The sequence below is a fragment of the Bos indicus x Bos taurus genome, chromosome 6, assembly GCF_003369695.1.
Source record: "Bos indicus x Bos taurus breed Angus x Brahman F1 hybrid chromosome 6, Bos_hybrid_MaternalHap_v2.0, whole genome shotgun sequence".
Taxonomy (NCBI): Eukaryota; Metazoa; Chordata; class Mammalia; order Artiodactyla; family Bovidae; genus Bos; species Bos indicus x Bos taurus.
Window position 1 is genome coordinate 17,374,043 of NC_040081.1, and position 22,706 is coordinate 17,396,748.

The window sequence follows — 22,706 nt, forward strand, 5'->3', positions numbered from 1 at the left end:
TACAATACTCTATCTCCCTGTGGATTCTTAAACACTTAATAACAATAATTACAATGATTTTCAAAGCCAGATCATAGCAGATGAGTGATTCCCATCATTTTTTTCCCCCCTGAACCTTCAAAAGAAGAAATTAGAGGAAAAGAAGGGTTCCTTTTTTAGCTTGTGTAAAATCTTATTCCCCCTCACCCCAAGTTAAAGGTCCATGGTCCTCCAGTGGGAATTATTTTCCTGCTCAAGAGAGTTAAGGATATGATATGGATGTATGCTTCCTATTTTTAATGCACATTTCCAACAGTTGCTACTTTGTCAGCTCCCTTAACAATCCCCAGATCAGAGCATGTGTCCTAAAGGATGGTTCTCATTTAGGGTCTCTCTCTGTCTTTGATTTGGACACCTGTTTCTATTTATAGGCCTCTGAGATCTTTGATTAAGATCAGGTTTTCTATCCTTTCATAACTCCCCTCTGGCAGGATAGTTCTTGCTAGTTCTTTAAAGTTCCTAGCTTTAAAATCATGAAGTTTTACACTAGGATAATTAGAATTCTTAATAGTGGAATTGAAATTCATGCTGGAACATTTTTTCTTTTGATTTTTACTCACCTTTATCTCTAACATAGAAATGTTCATTCATATGAATGACTCAGTTTTCTTCTTCATATTATAAATAATAACATAAATATTATTTTATGGTTTTTCTTTTCAGACCTTCTAGACTATTAAAGGAAGTCCATTTATTGCATATTTAGTGTCAGAATTTCTAAATCTTGGACCTGTGTTAAGTTTCTTCAAATGGGTACTTTCCCAACAACTTGATGAATCTTTCAGTAAGCAAAAGAGATGGAAAAACGTTTTTAGTCAATATGTTTCAGAAATGCCTGTTGATATCATCTTTCTAGCTTGCATCAGACTTTACTTTTGTTTTCAATGTAAAACTTTAATATCATAATTTTACTGAACTGTTTTACTCTAGTAAATGATGCTTCGTTTGTGAATTGCATTTGTGAATTGTAAATCCCTAGGAACTAAAAGCAGTTGGAAAGGCAGGTAAGCAGTTTAGTTTGTGGTCTGTTTTTTCACTTTGAATTTTGCTCAGTTTTGTTAGCTGGGGTCTTGTCAACCTAAGTTTCCTGCTGGAACTGAAAAATTCCTGCTTGTTTAACCGGTTGTTTGGGCAGAAGACCCAACCTCCATATGTATTTTGGGAGATAAGTTTTATTTACAAGTCCAGATAAAATATATCTCTATACTGACATATTGCAGTAGCATGAGAGATTATTGATCAAATGAATGAACAAATTTACAAAGTAAGACTTCTTATCTTTTTTTCTTCTTAGTCTTCTTTTTGTTCCTTTTTGATAATGCCTTGCCTCTTGCCAATCATGTTAGCACCAGAACTATCTAAATACTAATGATGAGTCTTTTTTTTTTAAGGTAGGCTGATCTCTTGCACTGTGCCTGGTGTGGCTTTTTCTCCCCGTGAAGGGCTCTAGGTCAGAACCTCAGGTTTAGAAAAGTGGCTTCCCTTGTGGCTCAGCTGGTAAAGAATCTGCCTGCAATGCGGGAGACCTGGGTTCGATCCCTGGGTTGGGAAGATCCCCTGGAGAAGGGAATGGCTACCCACTCCAGTATTCTGGCCTGGAGAATTCCATGGACTGTGTAGTCCATGGGGTCATAGAGAGTTGGACACAACTGAGTGACTTAAACTTTCTTTCACTTTCAGTGGACAGAGGCAGTGTGACTTTTCCTGCCTCAGCTTCCACTGCTCCCCAGACATGCCTTTTTAGGCTCAGCTTGACTAATTGTGATTACTCTGCTGGTACAAAGAATTGTGTCTCAGGTAACTTCTTTCAGGTTTTGTATTTTTTCTGTCACCTCCCCATCTCCCGTCCCTCCCTCCCCCACCTTTTTTTTTTTTTAAGAAAAGTATATTATTTGATTTGCCTGTAGGCTCAGGCCAAGTCCACTGAGTGTCATGGTTCTTAACTTTACACTCTGCACTTTAAAGCAATTAAATCATTGTCCTATCAACTTAGAGGCTCTGGCCGTCAAGGGGCGGTTTGAAGGAAGTGGAATCCGTTGCCCTGCCTGTGGGTCCCACCACCTCTGGGCCGGAGGCTGGAGGGGAGGCCAGGATGAGCCACAGGCGCTGTGGTGCTGTGCTCTCTTTGGGTGAGGTCCCCTCCTGCCAGGGGCAAGGGCAGCAATTGTTTGCGTCCTTGAGGAGGCAGGTCCCCATTGTGCTGTAGGTCCTGTGTCCTGACCACTGGACCACGGTCCTCAAGCACAGCCTCTTCTTGCTCACCGGCCTCTCTCCCTCACTTCTCCTTCCCTTCTCCAGTCCAGTCATACCTTTCTGTCCATAATTAAAACAAGAGAGTAATTAAAATAAATATGCACAGTAGACATGAATGAGAAAGAACCACCCAGCCTTTAACAGGAAGTGAAATGGAAGCAGTACACCCTAGAATTGGGAGCGCTGGAGTGGAAGCGGGACTCATCCAGAGTGTGTGCAGGCGTGAGTGGTGTGGGCTCTGGCCCATGCCTCCTACAGCCACTGCCCCTGTGCCATCACCTCTGGCCAGTGGGTCCCCCAGAGTGCAGCCAGTTCTCTGGGAGTGGCTGACAACAGACCCTGGCATTTGGGAAGTAGGAAGATGCACTAGGAGACTGCTCACAGGGGGCCTGGGGTAAGTTTTATGTAAACACACACAAAGTGTCAGTGTTGTTGTTCAGTCATGCAGTCGTGTCCGACTCTGCAACCCCATGGACTACAGCACGCCAGGCCTCCCTGTCCCTCACCATCTCCCGGAGTTTGTGATGTCATCCATCCATCTCATCCTCTGACATCCTCTTCTCCTTCTGCCCTCGATCTTTCTCAGCATCAGGGACTTTTTCAGTGAGTCAGCTCTTCACATCAGATAACCAAAATAGTGGAGCTTCAGCTTCAGCATCTGTCCTTCCAGTGAATATTCTGGGTTGATTTCCCCTCAGATTGACTGCTTTGATCTCCTTGCTGTCCAAGGGATTCTCAGGAGTCTTCTCCAGCACCACAGTTCAAAGGCATCAATTCTTTGACATTCTGTCTTCTTTTTGCTTCTTAGAAGAAATGTAGTAGCCCTCATAATCAACAAGAGTCTGAAATGCAATTCATGGATGCAATCTCAAAAACAACAGAATGATCTCTGTTTGTTTCCAAGGCAAACCAGTCAATATCACAGTAATCCAAGTCTATGCCCCAACCAGTAATGCTGAAGAAGCTGAATTTGAATGGTTCTATGAAGACCTATAAGACCTTCTAGAAATAACACCCCAAAGAGATGTCTTTTTCATTATAGGGAACTGGAATGCAAAAGTAGGAGATCAAGAGATACCTGGAATAATAGGCAAAATTGCCCTTAGAGTACAAAATGAAGCAGAGCAAAGGCTAACAGAGTTTTGCCAAGAGAACACACTGGTTATAGCAAACACCTTCTTCCAACAACACAAGAGAAGACTCTACACATGGACATCAGCAGATGATCAATACCAAAATCAGATTGATTATGTTCTTTGCAGCCAAAGATGGAGAAGCTCTATACAGTCAGCAGAAACAAGACCGGGAGCTGACTGTGGCTTAGATCATGAACTCCTTATTGCCAAATTCAGACTTAAATTGAAGAAAGTAGGGAAAACTACTAGACCACTCAGGTATGACCTAAATCAAATCCCTTATGATTATACAGTGGAAGTGAGAAATAGATTAAAGGGATTAGATCTGATAGAGTTCCTGAAGAACTATGGACAGAGGTTCATGACATTGTACAGGAGGCAGTGATGAAGACCATCCCCAAGAAAAAGAAATGCAAAAAGGCAAAATGGTTGTCTGAGGAGGCCTTACAAATAGCTGAGAAAAGAAGAGAAGCTAAAGGCAAAGGAGAAAAGGAAAGATACACCCATTTGAATGCAGAGTAAGCCTTCCTCAGTGATCAGTGCAAAGCAATAGAGGAAAACGATAGAATGGAAAGACTAAAGATCTCTTCAAGCAAATTAGAGATAACAAGGAAACACTTCATGCAAAGATGGGCTCAGTAAAGGACAGAAATGGTATGGACCTAACAGAAGCAGAAGATATTAAGAGGTGGCAAGAATACACAAAAGAACTGTACAAAATATATTTTCATGACCCAGATAACCACAATGGTGTGATCACTCACCTAGAGCCAGTCATCCTGGAATGCGAAGTCAAGTGGGCCTTAAGGAAGCATCAGTAAAAACAAAGCTAATGGAGGTGATGGAATTCCAATTAAGCTATTTCCAGTCCTGAAAGATGATGCTGTGAAAGTGCTGCACTCAATATGCCAGCAAATGTGCAAAACTCAGCAGTGGCCACAGGACTGGAAAAGGCCGGTTTTCATTCCAGTCCCAAAGAAAGGCAGTGCCAAAGGGTGTTCAAACTATCGCACAATTGCACTCATCTCACATGCTAGCAAAGTAATGCTCAAAATTCTACAAGCCAGGCTTCAACAATACATGAGCCATGAACTTCCATGATGTTGAAGCTGGATTTAGAAAAGGCAGAGGAACCAGAGATAAAATTGCCAACATCCATTGGATCATCAAAAAAGCAAGGAGTTCCAGAAAAACATCTGCTTTATTGACTACGCCAAAGCCTTTGACTGTGTGGATCACAACAAACTGTGGAAAATTCTGAAAGAGGTAGGAATACCAGACCACCTGACCTTCTTCCTGAGAAATCTGTATGCAGGTCAAGAAGCAACAGTTAGAACTGGACATGGAACAACAGACTGGTTCCAAATAGGGAAAGGAGTACATCAAGGCTGTATATTGTCACCCTGCTTATTTAATTTATATGCAGAGAACATCATGAGAAACGCTGGGCTGGATGAAGCAAAAGCTGGAATCCATAAGATTGCCAAGAGAAATACAAATAGCCTCAGATACACAGATGACACCACCCTTATGGCAGAAAGTGAAGAAAAACTAAAGACCCTCTTGATGAAAGTGAAAGAGGAGAGTGAGAAAGTTGGCTTAAAGCTCAACATTCAGAAAACTAAGATCATGGCATCTGGTCCCATCACTTCATGGCAAATGGATGGGGAAAACAGTGGAAACAGTGGAGAGACTTTGATTTTTTGGACTCCAAAATCACTGCAGATGGTGACTGTAGACATGAAATTAAAAGACACTTGCTCCTTGGAAGAAAAGCTATGACCAACCTAGACTAGACAGCATATTAAAAAGCGGAGACATTACTTTGCCAACAAAGATCTGTCTAATCAAAGCTATGGTTTATCCAGTAGTCATGTATGGATGTGAGAATTGAACTCTACAGAAAGCTGAACACTGAAGAATTGATCCTTTTGAACTGTGGTGTTGAAGAAGACTCTTGAGAATCCCTTGGACTGCAAGGAGATCCAACCAGTCAATCCTAAAGGAAATCAATCAGCTCTGAATATTCATTGGAAAGACTGACGCTGAAGCTAAAACTCCAATACTTTGGCCACCTGATGAGAAGAACTGACCCATTGGAAAAGACCCTGATGCTGGGAAAGACTGAAGGCAGGAGAAGGGGATGACAGAGGATGAGATGGTTGGATGGCATCACTGACTTGATGGACATGAATTTGAGCAAGCTCCGAGAGTTGGTGATGCACAGGGAAGCCTGGGTTGCTACAGTCCATGGGGTCACAAATAGTCGGACACAACTGAGCACCTGAACTGCCTTCTTTATGGTCCAGCTCTCACAAGCATTTTTGACCATTGGAAAGACCACAGCCTTGACTGTATGAACTTGGTTGGCAGAGTAATGTCTCTGCTTTTCAACACCCTGTCTAGGTTTGTCATCGCTTTCCTGCCAAGAAGCCATCGTCTTCTGATTTCATGACTGCAGTCACTGTCCGCAGTGATTTTTGGAGACCTAGATGAGGAAAGCTATTTCTACCTTTTCCCCTTCTATTTGCCACACAGCTGGATGCTATGATCTTAGTTTTTTTAATATTTAGTTTTAAGCTAGCTCTTTGACTCTACTCCTTCACCTTCATCAAGAGGCTCTTGGTTCCTCTTCACTTTCTGCCATTAGAGTGGTATCATCTGCATATCTGAGGTTGTTGATATTTCTCCTGCCTATCTTGATTCCAGCTTGTAACTCATCCAGCCCAGCATTTCTCATGATGTGCTTGGTGTATGGTTTAAACAAACAGGGTGACAGCAGACATCCCTGCTGTACTCCTTTTTCTATCTTGAACCAGTTATTCCATACAGGATTCAGGCTGCTTAAAATCCCAAACAGTGCCTTGCAGTTTTGCTCTGTATGATCTATAGATACCTGTTACCTAAAGGGAAATGGAAAATTTGCAAGGTGTCAAGTGCTACATTCTCCAAATTAGATCCTACAGTCTGAAAGTGCAGATGTCAAAATGAATTGAGGCCATGCTCCTTGTTTTCCATCAGAAGACCAAAACACACAGTGTGCATGGTGATTATAGTGTTACCTGTGTTCTCCCTGTGGACAATTAGTGTTTCTGTAAGTGTGAGGGGAGGCTGAAGAGACTGAGACAGACTGACTTTTGATGTCTTGCTTTATAGACAGGATCATATGATGAAGGTTTCAGATTCCTCATATGACAGAGTGGGAGAGTGTGCATGTGAGGTGAGGAGATATCTGTGTGGAAAAGACCTGTGGAAATTTTGCATTAATAAATAGCAGTTGGACTCAATGGCAGAATATGCCACAAACTATGAAAAAGGGGTAAGTTGGGTGTTGAAGCTTACTGGTGAACATTCCCTTTAACTGGCCCTGGAGAAGAGAAAGGCTGGGCAAGAGGCCACTTCATTTTGGATACTTGGACAGGTTTCATGTAATGTGAGAGCAGGACAGGAAAACAAAAGTTGGAATCTCGTTGCAGCCACCAAACTCCAGATGGATTTCTGCAACACGTGGTCTTCTGCCATTTAAAAATCAAAGTTTACATTCTTAACATTTTCATTCTCCACTGTCTGAAATATGAAATATATAATACTATTGCTGTTTTGCTTTTACTTGATTTTTTTCCCCTCCTTCCCCTTTGTTTTTCAGTGGCATGCCCTCTCTCGTGAAGAGCAGGCTAAATATTATGAATTAGCGCGGAAGGAAAGACAGCTACATATGCAGCTCTATCCAGGCTGGTCTGCAAGAGACAATTATGTAAGCGCCTTCTGCACACCGACGGCTCTCTCTTCTCGCTCGTTCTCTCCCTGTGTTGCTCTCCTAAGGGAAATGTGTTGTAGAGTGGAACTAATGCTGGCATTGTTTTCTATTTTTGAAAGTTAATGAACTTTGTAATAAAGACTTCATGGTTATATTTCATTTTGAAAACTGCGCTGTCATAATTTTTTGGCTATATGCTAATGACATTTTTTAAGTAAGATTTTTTCATAAAAAAAATCCTAATCATTAAAATGTTGGTGAAAAGATTGTTTTTAAAGCCCGCAGTCTCATCATGTAAATAATGATGAGATTATTATTATTAATAACTAGTTAACTATCTTCCAGTATATTTTCTGTGCATATTTTTCCATTTTTACTTGGATGTGTGTTTGAGGGAGGGTAGGTGGGTTTGTATATACATACACTTTTGTGCCATGCTACTTGGTCTTATATACAATATGCGTTTTTTCTGTTATGGCATAGTGTTTCTATGTATCAGTTTTAATAGGTATACAATATACATTGAGTGAATGTCACAATTAACCATTTTTCCCTGATTTTTAGATATGTTATTTTTTTTTTAATAAGTGGAAATAATCCTGCGATGAACTGTGCATAATAACAGGGTTTTTTTCCCTGTATTTAGGACTTATTTTTATAGGATAGATTCAAAGTAGTGAAATTGTTGAGTACAGATTATAAAGGCTTTTGATATATATTAGATTTCTTTCCAAAAAGGATTATGTTATTTTACACTTATTATAGTGTATTCATGTGACTGTTTTGCCACAGACTAATTAGAGCTAGGTAAAAATCCATTTTTTTGTTTCATATTAACATACCCTGATGTCCATTATATATTTTATTTAGATGGAATAGGTATTATCATAATTTTCAGTTCAGTTCAGTTGCTCAGTCGTGTCCGACTCTTTGCCACCCTATGAATCGCAGCACTCCAGGCCTCCCTGTCCATCACCAACTCCCAGAGTTCACCCAAACTCATGTCCATCGAGTCAGTGATGCCATCCAGCCATCTCATCCTCTGTCGTCCCCTTCTCCTCCCTCCCCCAATCCCTCCCAGCATCAGAGTCTTTTCCAATGAGTCAAGTCTTCGCATGAGGTGGCCAAAGTATTGGAGTTTCAGCTTTAGCATCAGTCCTTCCAAAGAACACCCAGGACTGATCTCCTTTAGAATGGACTGGTTGGATCTCCTTGCAGTAAGCACCTCATTTTTATTTCCAGTTGTTTTATTACTTTATAGTTTGAACATCTTGTTCTTGTCTTGATACAACAAAAACTACTTCTGAGAAAGAATATTGTAAGTGATATCAGTTGTATCCTATTTTATAGAGGGGAATGTTTTTGGTCACTTAAGCTCTTAATTTAAAAATTTGAAGATCATTTTCATGTTTCTTGTGAGGCTTGCATTCAAAGTGCCAGCTAGGACAGTCTTCTTATTAGATGTAGTTGTCCTTTTTAAGAACGGTGAATCCACGAATCAACATGTAGATTACCGTGTGGCCATTGCTGTGCATGATCCTGTGGGGCCACAAGTATGAGGTCATACATCCCATATAATGAGGCACAGAGACTTTGGGAACACAGTCTCCTGTAACATGTTGGAAGAAAAAGTCCCTACTGGTCAGGATTTGGAGCCTCCTCATTGGATACAAGTCTGACATAGGAAGTAAGAGTCCTGCTGTTTGTGACTTGGGAGCAGCAGCTTCATCGACTCTCCTGGATTGTGTCTTGGTTGTTTTAGTAACTGCTGCATGCCAATTGTCAAGAACTGTCTTAAATGCTTTGTGTGTTGTTTTCTAGTCCTTAGGATAATCCTGTGACGTAAACAGTATTGTTACATTTTACAGATGAGGGAAATTGAAGAGTCAAGAGGTTAGGTAACTTGGCTGGGGCTATGTAGTGGCTAAGGAACAGCCAAGTCCCCCAGACTGCACAGTCTATGCCGTTTCCCTCCCCCAGACAGACCAGCTTGGTCTTCCAGGGCCTCCTTAGGAAGACAGCTTTAGTTGAAGAGTTTCCTCTCAGAACTGGCTTCTGTTCTCTGGACTGTATTTTCTGGATAGAGCCTCTGTGATGTCCTTTAAGTGGGAAGATCAATCCCCCACCCAAACTGTTTCAGTCCTAAAGTATACTCCTTTAACCCTGTCCTGGGTCTCTTCTGGATGTGGTTGGCCTGTAGGAAAGAATGGTCTTCCTTCTTTGACCCCCTAGGAGAGCTTTGCTGTGCTGAGAATTTACATAGATTAAGTGTTGCATGTTGAATGTCTTTTTTTTCTTTTTATGTTATTGAAGTATAGTTGATTTACAGTGTTCATTTCTGTTGTACAGCAAAGTGATTCAGTTATCTGTGTGTGTGTATATATATATACACACACTTTTTAATATTATTTTCCATTATGGTTTACCACAGGATACTGAATAGAGTTCCCTGTTCTGTACAATAGGAACTGGTTGTTTATCCATCCTCTATGTAATAGTTTGCATCTGTCCCAAACACCCAATCCTTTCCTTCCCCACCCCACCCACCTTGGCAACCAAAGGTTCCGTATGTCTGTGAGTTTATTTCTGTGTCATAGATATGTTCATCTGTGTTGTACTTTAGATTCTACATACAGGTGATATCATGTCTTTGAATGAAGTTTCTGATCCTTAAAGAGTGAGTTGCCACTTATAAAAAGAGATAAAAGAAACATATGTTATTTTTCTCTCTCTACCCTCCTCTCCATGTGGAGAGATGGGAAGTAGTTTTTAAGGAAGACCAGTGTAATGTGAATTTTCCTTTAAAGATTTTCCTTGGCACAACTTTTAAAGGAAGTTGTTTGCACAATTTGACTTTTAGGATCTCTTTGAATGAAGGGGAACCCCAGCTTTGTAACTTAAAATTTTTATAATAATCAAAATAAGCCTGTTAATTGCTAAGGCAAACAGAAGTCAATCAAGTGGTATCAATTTAGCTAAAGATATTACGGAGTATTCTTAGAAGTACAAGAATACAGTCTAAATAAGATATATGCCCTGTAACTTAGCTTTTCATTGTCAGAATGCTATCCTAATGCTCACTGAGATCATGTTAAATATATATCTCAATATTTAATATTAAAATGCCCTAAGGCATCACAGATTGTAAAGCTTCAATTTGTTTTTATAAATTTCATTTTTATAACTGGCTTTCATAAATCAACAGTGAACATATATTGTTAGGTGTATTGTTATATTTGTATTATTGGAGCTTCTAAATGTAGTGCTTAAAACCCCAGTACTATTTATGATTTTCATGAAAAGTTTATTTACTACACATGAAATTTTGTTTGTTTTTGTGTATTCTAACACAAATATATCCAAACTCCTTAATTTTGTCTACCATAAAGGTAAGTTCTCTTGAAGCACAGGTGTATTCCTAGAATATAGTACAGGTGATTTCACAAAAGCAACATTAGTCTGACATGTCAGGCCACAGTTGCCTGTTCTAAGCACGTGCTAGGCATGTGCTGGGTGGCAGAGACGAGCGGAGGTTCAGGCAGTGCTAACAGCCCTGTGATCAGCGGCCCAGGGACACAGCTCATCATGGCCCCTGTGAGGAGTCAGGCTATGGTGGGAAGCTCTCAGAGAAGAGTCCTAAATGACACTGGAGATGAATCTTAAAAGGGTGAATGGGAGCTTGGAGGAGGAGGAGGTGAGGAAGAAAGCTCCGTGTACGTGAAACTACCTTATTGCGCCTTCTGAAAACCATAAGTCATTGCATCTGAAAGGGAGACAGTAGATGCCTATGAGGAGCATGTGCTTCCTCTGTCCGCTCCCCTCTCCCTGGAGTACCTTAATCATCTTAAAGACGACTCCACTATTTTTGGTATGCCATTTCCCAAGGCTACTAATATCTGTTGTTTGCCTTAGTGTTTAAGAGGACAGTTTCAGTCAACTTTCCCAAGATCAGGTCATGTGACATGGAAAAAAACTATCTTGAGGTGCATAAAAATACATACTTTTATATATGTATACAATATACTCAATATAATCTTACGGTTTTATTTTTTGTGAATGTGATTATTACAGCAGACAGAGAAACTGGATGTGATATGTGTTCTGTTATACTTATTTGAAAAGACCATCCTAATCTAGGTTGGCCATTTACTATTCATATAAGTGGAATACATACTGTGTCTATGCCTTGTTACAGTTATTTTTGAGGGGAAAGTAATTATGAAGGAAAACAGAAAAGTAAACAAGGATAAATAGACCTAAAATGCAAATATGTGATTAAGATGATTTTGAAATGTATTTTAAATTGCAGGCATATTCATGTTATTATGTCTTTTGGGAAGCAAGGTCTTTAGCTGCCATAAATAAGTCTCTACAATTACCTTTTGAGTTTTCTCAGGTTCTGTCTTACCCTCCTACTGCTGTCTCGGTTATGTCGTGTCTGTGCCACAGGGGCTGAAGATCCTGTTAACATAGTGGATTTTTAATTACATGGTCAAATTCATAGTAAGGAAGATTTATCATCACCTCTACCAGAAGTGGATTCTAAGTGCGATGGTTAGCAATAAAAGGAGTACCGGAGTACCTCCTTATGTGGGCTTTCCTTGAGTGGGAGGTGGTGTCTGTGGCCACAGCCCTTGTTGTTGTTTAGCTGCTAAGTCGTGTCTGGCTCTCTGCTACCCCGTGGACTGTAGCTGCCAGGTTCCTCTGTCCATGGGACTTCCCAGGCAAGAATCCTGGAGTGGGTCTTCATTTCCTTCTCCAGGGGATCTTCCCGACCCACGGACTGAACCTGCGTCTTCTGCGTTGGCAGGTGGATTCTTTACCCCTGAGCCACCAGGGAAGCCCACCACAGCCCTGGGACATCATTAGCCTGTGTGTGTGTGGTCACTTACAATATTAAATGTGAAGCCAAAAAGACAAAGGTCACAGATCAGAATTGTTCTCTTGCTCTCGGTTTCTAGGTACAGATGGTAAAGAAAGAGATATTGAGGTGTCTTAGCTCTCAGTTGACTGCCTGCCTGTCCTTTTGTATCACGTGCGTCCATGTGCTCACAGTGCAGTCTGTGACAGTGTGCCTGTCTTCTTCCAGGGTAAGAAAAAGAAGAGGAAGAGAGAGAAGCTACAGGAATCCACATCAGGTAGGCCCCGTGTGACTTCCCAGCCCGCTCTGCTTCTGAGGAACACCTTTAAAGCAGTCTGCATCTTTCTATACACTGCTTTATTTTTCAATTATACTGTGATTCCTAAACTCGGCTTTTCTTCCTGAAATTCTTTTAAAATGTTTGCAAGACCTTTCTTTTAAATGTGACTATGTGAAGGTACCTCTAAAAAGCTCCCCCAAACCCTGTTACCGGGAATCCTCGTTGTTAACTGTGATTGTTTTCTTTTTTCCTTAGTTTTGTTTTTGCTTTTGTTGTGTGTCTTCTCTTTGCTTTAACGCTCCTGTTCTTCTAGTTGCATAATTCTCACATTACAGTTTTTTTATGATGACCCTGTGATATGCCACCTTGTATCCCCTGGAGAATCTTTTCTATGGTTTGGGGTTATTTAAAAATATAAAACATGATGCTAGGGTTTATCTTTCCTGTACAATAATTCAAGGCATCAATCAGTGAGGTCCTATTTATTTCCCCTTTTCTTTCATTAAAGATAAGGCCTCTACTTGTACTGCACAAATAAAAAATGGCTGGTATAAGAACCATAAAAAATAAAGCAAAGAGGTCCACATTATATTGTAGCTACTACGTATTTGGAATGTACAAAAACCTCTTCAATAAAAATTTGTTAAAGACACAATTTTCTGCAGGTACAGGTCCAAGAATGACAGCTGCCTACATCTGAAACATGGTAAGAACGACTCTCTGGTCCTACTGACGTTATTTATAAACAGAGGCACTTGCTTGTGAATCTTCTTGCTTATACTGATGCCGTTCAGCATTGCTCCTTTAAAGAGGAAAGACCACCAAAATCCAAGCAGTGCTTTAAAACATCTGATGGTTTTTATACCGGCTATAGACTTGCAATATAGTATGTGTCTCTCTTCTTCCCTTTTTTGCCCCTTTAATCTTTCTCCATTCCCTTTCCCCTAATTCTTGTCAAACATTCCTTACTAACCAGTGGCAATCTGCCTGCTTAAAAGACAAATAACAAAACCCAACAAAATGCCATCTTACTCTGCAAACCGGGGGCTGTGCTGGAGGAACTCAGGCCCACACTGGCCCAGGACTTGGAAGGTTTTGCTCTGTAGAGACTTTTTCTCAGTTGGGATGATATATAGAGGCTTACAAGTTACGTATTTATTTCTAGGGAGAAAGAGGCTTCATTTTTTTCTATTATTTAAATATATGGCTCGAGGACTTATTAACCATATTGTTACTATCAAGTTCGTTACTGGTAACCATTGCTAGATCTCGCTTTCATCTTTATATCTAAATTTATTTCATTCCTGCTTATTGTAGTTATTTGATTTTTGACCATGTGACCAGCATCCCTGGTGGAAACCCGGCTTTGTAAACTGCCTCATTCTTTGCTAGGCTTCGATTTCATGGTGTGTCTGTGAATTCTCAGTTCTTCTCAAAGGCGCTCCCTTTGATTCTCTTCTCTCTCGGAACCTGCATCCAGTCCCTTCAACTTGGTCTTTGGGGTCTGTCTTGAGTCTTTCTTCTCACACTCAGCAGTCCACAGCCTCAGCTCAGGTGCTCTAACTTTCCATCTGGGTTACTGTACTAGCCTTTGGATAACTGTCCTGCTGCCAGACTTCATTTCTGCCAGTTCTTTGTGTTGCTCTCAGAGGGATTTGCTGAAACACAAATGAATGGTCCACTTCCCTGCTTGAAAAGGGCCAGTGCCTCCCCGTCTGAAGGACACAGTGTAGACCACGTTAGCGCTGGCCTGCATCTACCCTCTGCTCGAGGTTCCGTGCTCTGCCTCTCCTCACCTCCAGCCATGCGTCCTGTGCTCCATACAAGCAAAATCATCTGCGTCTCCCAGATAGATGGAGGTTGCTGCACATGCTGTCCCTGTGCTCGGAAAGCCCATTTCCTCTGCCTGAGTGTGGTGTTTCTCAGGAGAAGAGCATTAGCTTGTGGGTCATTTAGTTCTTGACTAGAACCAGATGACCACTTAAACTTTTAGAACTTAATTTTGGTGCTAAAATTTCAATGGGCTTTCCTAGGAAAGCCTGCAGAGATTTTGGTACCAAATAGATATGAATTTTACATCCACTGTTTGCCCAGCTTGAGGTTCTTAATCTTCATTTCCCTCCACTCTAAAATGGGAACAGTAAGCGCCACCCCTTAGGGTTCTTTGCTTATCATCAGTGGCCTCCCTTCGTCCCTCCACCCCACACCAAGACCCAACTCAGCTGTCCTCTTCTCTGTGAGCCTTTCTTCATCTTTATTCAGAGTCCCAGAGTTCTTCACAATTTCATCATTGTTTTATGATATCAAAAGTCCTATAAAGTAGTAGTTAGTGGCAGGCTTTTCTCCAGGTATAAAGATCAGACCTTCATACAGGTGACCAAACAGGTATCAGCAAAATAATGTCACAGTTGATGTTCATATTTAATTTAGCTTAATAGCTATTACTGAGGACCTCTTCTGAGCTGGCCTTGTAGCTGGGTTACCAGGAGCACAGGCCCAGTCCCCGGGTACTTAGGGCATCATAGTTTAGAAATAGTTCTAGTAGTAAACACATATGCTTTTGTACCTTTTTTGTCACGTTTTATTTTTTGAAGACTATTGTCCTTTTAATTACTGAACACCTGGGTATGGACAGCAGCCCCTTTAATGCTTGGTTCTAAATGGAAAACCCTCATAAGCACAACATGCTAAGGACTGATAATGGTCTGATTTACTCTGTCCTCTGTTTGCACCACCATCTTTAATGCTGTTTCTATTCAAAAATCATGCAGAAATGTGTTTCTATACTTCAGACTTTAATATTTGGTTTTGTGTCCTTTATGATTATATAGTATTTTAGATTCCAAGATTAGCTAAATGCCTTTTTGTCCTAGAATGTACCCCAAATATCTCCTTTTTAAAAAATAATGTTACAGTGATCATTATGCTTCCTTGTCACTTTTGTGTTTGCTTTTTTTTTTTTTTTGAGGTCAGGGTGTCCCCTCTGCCCTGCTCCTGAAAAGCACAACAAAGCTTACCTTCCCCCAGCCCCAAGAGAAAAATTCTTGGCTCTTGTCAGCTGGGCTGCACTTAATCAGAGTCTTGAGTGTTCCTCTCCCCTCTCAGTGCTGGATCAGTCATGCAGCCTTTGAAGTCCTGTCCTCCACACTATCCTATTTTAGAGAACTGCGCTGCCAGTCATTTGATAAGAGTTACTAAGCAGAGAGGAGGTCAGATTTGCATTCATAAAGATTTCAGCAAATTAGGAATGATACTACCCCTACTGTTTCCCCACCCCTTTCTTTGTTTTAAGAATTCAGAAACTTCTATGGGTAGCAGTTGACTTGTTTAGTTACTATCCAGCATTTATTGGGCACTTTATAAATGCCAGTTAGCTCTGTAATACCTAGAAATACACACCATTGAACGAGGCTCCGGAGGTCCCTGCTCTGTACTGCTTACATTGCTGGCAGGGCAACTGATTAAAAACAGAAACGTGGAAGTGCTGTAACACAAGTAAAGCGGAGTGACGGAGGGTCGGCTTTGGAATGATGATGATAAAGGGCCTTCTGAGGAGGTGACACTCAGTAATAACCGATTATTTTCCATGGAGGGTATTCTGTGTATTGTTCTAAACGGAAGACCAGGGCAACAGAGCATCCCGCTGTTAGAAAGAGCTTAGACTGGGAGTGAGGCCACCCAGGCTCTCACATTAGCCCTCTCTGTGCCATGTGATGACCTGGGGCATTAGGTTTAAGTCAGGAGCCTCCGGTCCCTCAGCAGAAGGCAGAAGTGAAAGAGGACTATTTCCTGGCCTCTAAGCTCCCAGCTGCCTCCAGTTCCAGCTTTTCCTGGTTTGCTTTGTGCTTCCGCGGGCTGCCCTGCCTCCCAAGTGTTAGTAAAGGGACTCGAAGTCTCTTTTCTGTTTACTAATCTGTCCTCATTCTAGGTCTGGGTGGAGCGGCTCTGTAGAACTAATAAGGCGCCTGTATGATCTTGAAAACAACTTGTGCACGGTGTGCTTGCTCTTCAGTCCTGTGCAGGTCACCTCCCCCCAACCCCGGAATGAGCGACAGATGCACTGCCTCTCGTTCGAGGCTTCGCTTCCCTACTGATGCCGCCACGTGGCCTCTTGTCTGCCAGACTTCAGTCCCACTTGTGCTGGCTCCACCTTAGAGAGGAGCCCAAGACAGATGGAGTCTTTGGTTAGGCTCGATCCTGCCCACAGTGTGTGTGAGGTCTCTTAGGGCTTGCTCTCAGCTCTGAAGGGAAATCCTGGAGTCAGGCTATCCCTGCAGGAAGGCAAAGTTGATGGAACGCAGTGCCCAGACGGGGAAGATGCTGTGACTCCAACGTGAAGAGATTTTTGAGAGGGTTTCTCTCTGTACAATGAATTTACCATTACCCTACTCTCCTTAAAAGAAATTCCCATTAAATTAGATCACTGAGCTTAGAAGTCTGTGATGTAGCTCAAATGGTAGGGAGCTCTCATTACTCTGAACTAGCATGGGATATGGTGGATTATAGGGAAAAGACTCCTCTGTGAACAAAAGCCGTCTGAGAACTTGTCTCTACTCCTTAAAAGACACGAGCTTCATTTAATGCTTTCACTTTGTCGGTGGGAAATGCCATTGGAGTTGCTTCATACACCCAGCTGTGTCCCCATCTGCCTATGTGTTTCAACTTTTGTGCATTATATAAAAATAGTCATTCTGGTGAAATCAAGTTGAAACAAAGAAATTAGCATTAACCCAGTCTCAACATCTTGTAGCCAACTTTAGGAATAATTAGAATTAGGATCTACAAAAGACATTCCTCCAAATCGGAGGTGATTTCCAAGCTGTGGGATCTTTGAAGAAATCCAAATTCATCCTTAGCTTTTTTTAAACTGACTCTTCACTTGCGGGAATGCCGGGAGCCCAGGGCCCCAGGCAGTGAGACTGCACACACACTCCCGTGAAGGCCAATGTCCTAAACGCCAACTGTTTGTTCACTTGGTGAACATCCAGTGAGGTCTACTTGAGCAAATCAAGAACTGCTTTAGGCAGTGGGGTGACTTGCTAAATGAACCCTGCCCATTCCCAGAGGAACTCTCTGTTTAAGAGGATACAGACGTATAAATGAATAATTACAAAATAATATGTGCACGGTAGAGAGGAAGCACATACAGCACACTGTGTTAAAGAGAACAAGAAGTGTTAACACACAAATCAGACGAGATCAAGGAAGGCTTCCTGGAGTAGGAAGTCACGCTTGAGCTGTCCAGTCATGGAAGAATTCTTGGGTTTGAAAGAACAATGATCAAGTTGTGAGTTTCCAGTATTCTGGTACATGTTAGATTTGAAATACGTAACATCTCAAGGTTGTCAGAAGTCAAAGATGAGCATCAAGTACTTGCCTTTCTTCCTGACTTAAGATTCATGAGGAATTGAAGCAGCAAAGAATTAAAAATTTTTGAAAAGGTGGAGAAGATTATTATTCTCCATTTACTAACTTAAAAAACATTACTGATTGGTTTACTAATATTTACTTTAGCAAAACATATAAAAAGTCCATTATCTTAAAATTGTATAGATTGAAATTATGATATTTCAGTGTATTTCCTTTGATCATATAACACCAAAAGGCTAGTTTAAAAACAAGCTACCTTTAAAAAAAAAAAAAGTTAAGCACACCAAGAGATACAGACAGGCACCCATATACAGACACACTACACTATGATTTTGGCCTTGGAATAATCTTTACCTTATACACTTGCTAAACTGAGAATTTAAAATATTTTTTCCTAAATGAAAACTTTAGCCTTTATTTTCCTGGGCCAACAGGTGTGTGGGAGAAGTAATTTCTAGTATAGTAGACAGCACAATAGTTAATTGTGCAGTGCTTGGATTTGTATCTTTTAAAAATTTTTTCTAGCTTTCCATTTGATTGGACTGGAGTCCTCCTCAGAACTGACTGAAGGTCTTCCAGGAGACTTGCCTGAAGCCTGAGACTTGGCTGTGTGCTCCTAAGAGTCAGGGAGAGGTCTAAATATTTTCAGGAGTCTCCTTGAAAAAAACATTTACTTCATACAGTTTTTGAAGCTCACCCTAGTGAGTTTGACACTTTTGCCTAATCTTTGCCCTGAACTCTGTTCCCCGAGGACAGATGTAGTCACCCACATTAACTATCAGTGAGCCTCTGGTTCCCAGATTGGCTGGTCAAGTTAGAAAGCAAAGCCAACTGTTTACAGACTAGTAAAACTGGAAATACCTAGGAAACAGGAAGGCTTGTCCAAAGTCTCAAAGTAGAAATGAAGGCTTTGATAATGAGAAAGTGAAAAAACCAGGGGTGTGTTGGCGTTGGAATAATCAAGAGGGGGGCAGGCAGATGGCCACCTCGGTGCACTATGCACCGGGGGCTGAGCTGTTAGTCTAGCGCACATGGTGATTTATCTCGGCGGCTGTACGCTGGTGAAGGAACAGGGAGAGGATCATGCTTACGGTGAAAGCTCTGAAAATCTCTGCAGTGCCACAGTGTCCTTCCCATCAGTTCTGTGCCGCTCTTGAATGGTCAGAAGAGCTAAAATCAGGTTTAAGTTGCCTTGGGAAACAAATAGGAAACTGACCCCTTGGCTAGCAGGAGTGATCACGTGCCATTAAAAAATGATAGTAGAGAGAAGAACAAGGCTCTTACAACCCTCGAGACACATGGTCTTCAGTATTGTCCATGGAAACCTGTGAAATTAAGATCCAAGCACTTAAGAATAGTTCACAGAATAAAATATTTTGGACAAATTTGGTATAACAGTTTCCTCACTGAGTTGTCTGAAACAGAATTTTCCTTCTGGATAATGGAGTTTGCTAGCGAACTCTAGGTTTACCTGTTTAAGTATCAAAACATGTACTTTTTAACTCTTGTGAGTACTGCTCTTTGTTCAGCAGAGTACATGTTATTTAAATGTTTTTTAATACCTCATGCCATTATTCTGTAATGTACTGTATGGTATATGGCAACAAGGAATTGATGGTATCTGACACTTGTAAATGACCCCAAATAATAGGGGATTTCTAAAGATCTGCTCTTTTGAATTTACTGTCTTCTCATTCTGACTAGGGACTGTACCTCTCCCTGACAGTAGTAAATATGTTCCTTCAGATCCATTTTGTGGATTTGGGAACCAGAAAACAAAGCTTATTTGAATAATATATACATTAAATAGAGTCTGAGTTGGCGTATGGAAGGTGCTCTTATTGGGAAGGGTAAATGTGCCTTTTTTTTTTTTTTTGCATGAATCTTTTGTTACTGCAGTGAGAGCTTAAGGCCCTTCCACTTCCTCAGCTGTGCTCTGTGGGTCTGAAGCTGCCAGGTCTTAGATCCGAGGAGTGAGTCTAATAATCTGAGGTGATCCTGCCTTAGCAAAGTCACTCTTTTTTTTTTTGACAGAATGAGGGGGAAGAAATGAAAGCATTTCAGTCAAACAGTAGTGCCAACTTTTTTGTTTAAGTCCTAAGTCAAATCTAACTTGAAGTTTTCTAAATTTTTAGATATATCCTCTGTAAATATAACAACAAAATTTTTGCTGCCCTTTGGTATTACTTTTCCCAGGTATCACTGCATTTCTGTAGACATTGTAGAAGATATTTTATAATACATTTGATAAGAGAGACTTTGCAGAATTCTCTATTCTTAATTTTCCACCAGAAATTCTGTAAATAATACAACAGTTGCTTTTACCCCCAAACGTGCCACATGGGGTCGGAACAACAAAAACGGAACTAACACTGCTGGACGGCGCGCGTTCCGTCCTGGATGCGCTAACAGAAGCCTCTACGCCCTGCTTTGTGGCAGCCCTGTATGGGGAGGGGTCTTGGCGCTGTGTGAGGGGTGAGAAGATGTCAGTAACTTGCCTAGGGCCGTGCGGCCGGCGTGCAGCGGTGTCAGGCTCAGACCTAGCTCTGTTTCTCTTTAGCTCACGTCTCCACCCACCACAGTAACCAGCACTCAACTGCACCGTTCAGATGCTAGGCATGTAATCTGTCATGGGTGATTATCTCCTTTCACCCCCCTCAGCGTACATTATGAGGTGTAATGATGGACTATCGCTATTTCTATTTTACAGGTGAGGAGACTGAGGTTTTTACGTAACTTGCTGAGGATAACTCAGGTGATGTGATAGAGGCTGGGGTTCACCCAGCCCAGGACTGACTATTCTCAGAGCTCGTGCTCAGAACCCGTAACGCATTGTCACCTCCCTAGTATACTTAAGACTCACAGACTCCTACACATACAGAAATGACAGTGGAAAGAAAAAAGAGCCCGCGCTAGTTCTATTGCCTCACTTTTAGAAGGTGAAGTTAGCATCTTTAGTGTAGGAGAACTTGTAGAGAGAAAAGGTGAACTGGATAAAGAATTTAGAAATGGGTATGAGTCTCCATAGATACTGTCCTCCTGAAATACTTTGATATACAGAAGTAAAATGGATTTTGAGGCTCTCTTATTCAAAACTTTCCTCAAGAATATTTCTGCAGTGTTTCCCGTGGAGGTAAGAGTCTAGGGTGGGATCTGTGAGGCCCCGCCAACCAATGTGATGTACTTCCTCACAAGGGAGAGGCAAAGGGCTGATGAGAAGAGAAGCCAGTAGCTGCAGATGGAAATAAGAAAGTCCCCTAGAGCAGTTTATTAATAGTTACAGGCCTGCCTCAGAGTCATCTTAACATTGCCAAAATCTGCTTGCCCAGATAATGATTCACTCTGAATGACCACAAGGGAAGAAACCACACAGATGCAGTGACCTTGCCTTGGTCTATATGACCTGCGTCCAAGCCCAAGGCCAGTGACCCCTCATGGCCCTGACCTCTCCCTCCTTCCTCCACGTTGTGGAATCATCTTGCATCAGAGCTTATAGCTGGGGACTGGGGGCCGGCTAGCTTGATGCTGGGACTTAAGGACTAACTCCACTGTAGAAAGAATAGACAGCACCAACCTTCCCAGCCACACATTATCGTTCTTTCTTTTTCTCAAATACTGGGTAATCCTTTCAAAGACCTGAACCTGCCTTCTGTAGGTGATACTTTAAATCTTAGAGATTTAATTTCCCAGTTCATTTCCCATGCTCTTTGTCCTCCACCCTGCTCTGAGAGCAGGTCATCTTGGGGTGGACAGTGGTCTAGATGTAGACCGCCACCACCTCCACTGTCATAACAGTGCTGTTGACTGGCTCATGGGTATGGCAGGCGGGCAGGCGAGAAGCAAAGGCGTGATAATTCCGCTCTGCACTACGGTGGAAAGAAATTGGGTTGAAGGCTCAGAAGCTAATTCTGCCCCCTATGGTGACCTTAGCCAAGGCCTTTCGCCTCACACAGCCCGGTCCTTCTCTGCAGATGGGCTGAAGTCAGCGGAGCCGTTGCGGTTGCATGACGCCGTGTCTGTCCCAGTGCCTGGTGCCGCCGGGCTCAGCCCACACTGTCCCTTCCTCCTCACCAGCTCCTGTGACCTACGGGGAACCAGGAGCCCCAGCGAATCTCTAGGGGTCCCTCAGACCAGTCACTGATGAGCAAATGCCTCCATCCCCTCTAGAAGGACAGGGCAGACCAGCTCTGCCATGCTTGCTCTCTGCTCTAGAAGTCTGCTGTGTAAACACATGCAGAGGGGCACCCGCCCCAAGAGAGCAGGCTTGTGTCGGTTTGCCCAGAGGTGAGGCGGGAAAACTTGGCCGTGCCCAGGGGGTGTGTGGTGTGCTGCGGAGAGGCAGGCGCTCTTTACAAAGTCTCTGCTCCTGTTCACCTTTCACAGACTCATCTCTGATGCTCTCTCCTCAAACTTCACATCATAACTAAAAACGTTTTAAAGTTCCTGCTCCTTGCTAGTAACATTTGGGAGGGGAAGGATCTCTTATTCCAACCACCTTTGTGTGTTCCTCACTGTTTCTGTACGAGGAGGTGCTGTTACATGACAAGGCATCTCTCAGTGTGTTGTGCCCACGTGGCAGCATCTGACCGGGTGGGTCCTCATCACGTGTCAGGCCTCCTCTTCTCCACCTTGGCCCTGCTGATGGGCTTGGTTCCTTGCCCCTTCTGCTGGAGGACAGACTTGGGGGAGGGCTGGGCCACAGAACCCCAAGGATAAGGGCTGACAAAGCACTTGGCTTCCAATAGAGGCTGATGTTTGCACTTAAGAAGACATCTCCCCTTTCCCTTTCTTCACATCTTTTGAGCCAAGGTCATCTCCCAGACACAGGTCCGTCTTGAAATTGAGATTTCCCTTTAGCACTTGGGCTCTTAATAAGCAACTCTGTCTGGGCTCCTGGTTCCATTTGGTTAGCAGGATATTCTGTCAAGACTGGAGTTCAGTCCAGGAGAGAGTGCTGGATTTCAGCTGGATGGTGGGGGGAGGGTGTTTTCTTGTGCCTCCTTCAGAGTC

General features: G+C 42.2%; 1 protein-coding gene across 4 annotated transcripts in view; it reads left to right on the forward strand.

Moving 5' to 3' along the window:
- LEF1 (lymphoid enhancer binding factor 1) overlaps positions 1 to 22,706 on the forward strand; it is a 117,063-nt gene that overhangs the window by 90,893 nt on the left and 3,464 nt on the right. For 2 of the 4 annotated variants that reach the window (XM_027543868.1, XM_027543870.1), the window contains 3 exons: positions 7,075 to 7,182; positions 12,275 to 12,323; positions 12,992 to 13,032. In XM_027543868.1, coding sequence (XP_027399669.1) covers positions 7,075 to 7,182; positions 12,275 to 12,323; positions 12,992 to 13,026 — 192 coding nt within the window. In that variant the 3' untranslated portion in view covers positions 13,027 to 13,032. The remainder of the gene's footprint in view (positions 1 to 7,074; positions 7,183 to 12,274; positions 12,324 to 12,991; positions 13,033 to 22,706) is intronic. The other 2 variants (XM_027543867.1, XM_027543869.1) reach the window with 1 other exon arrangement.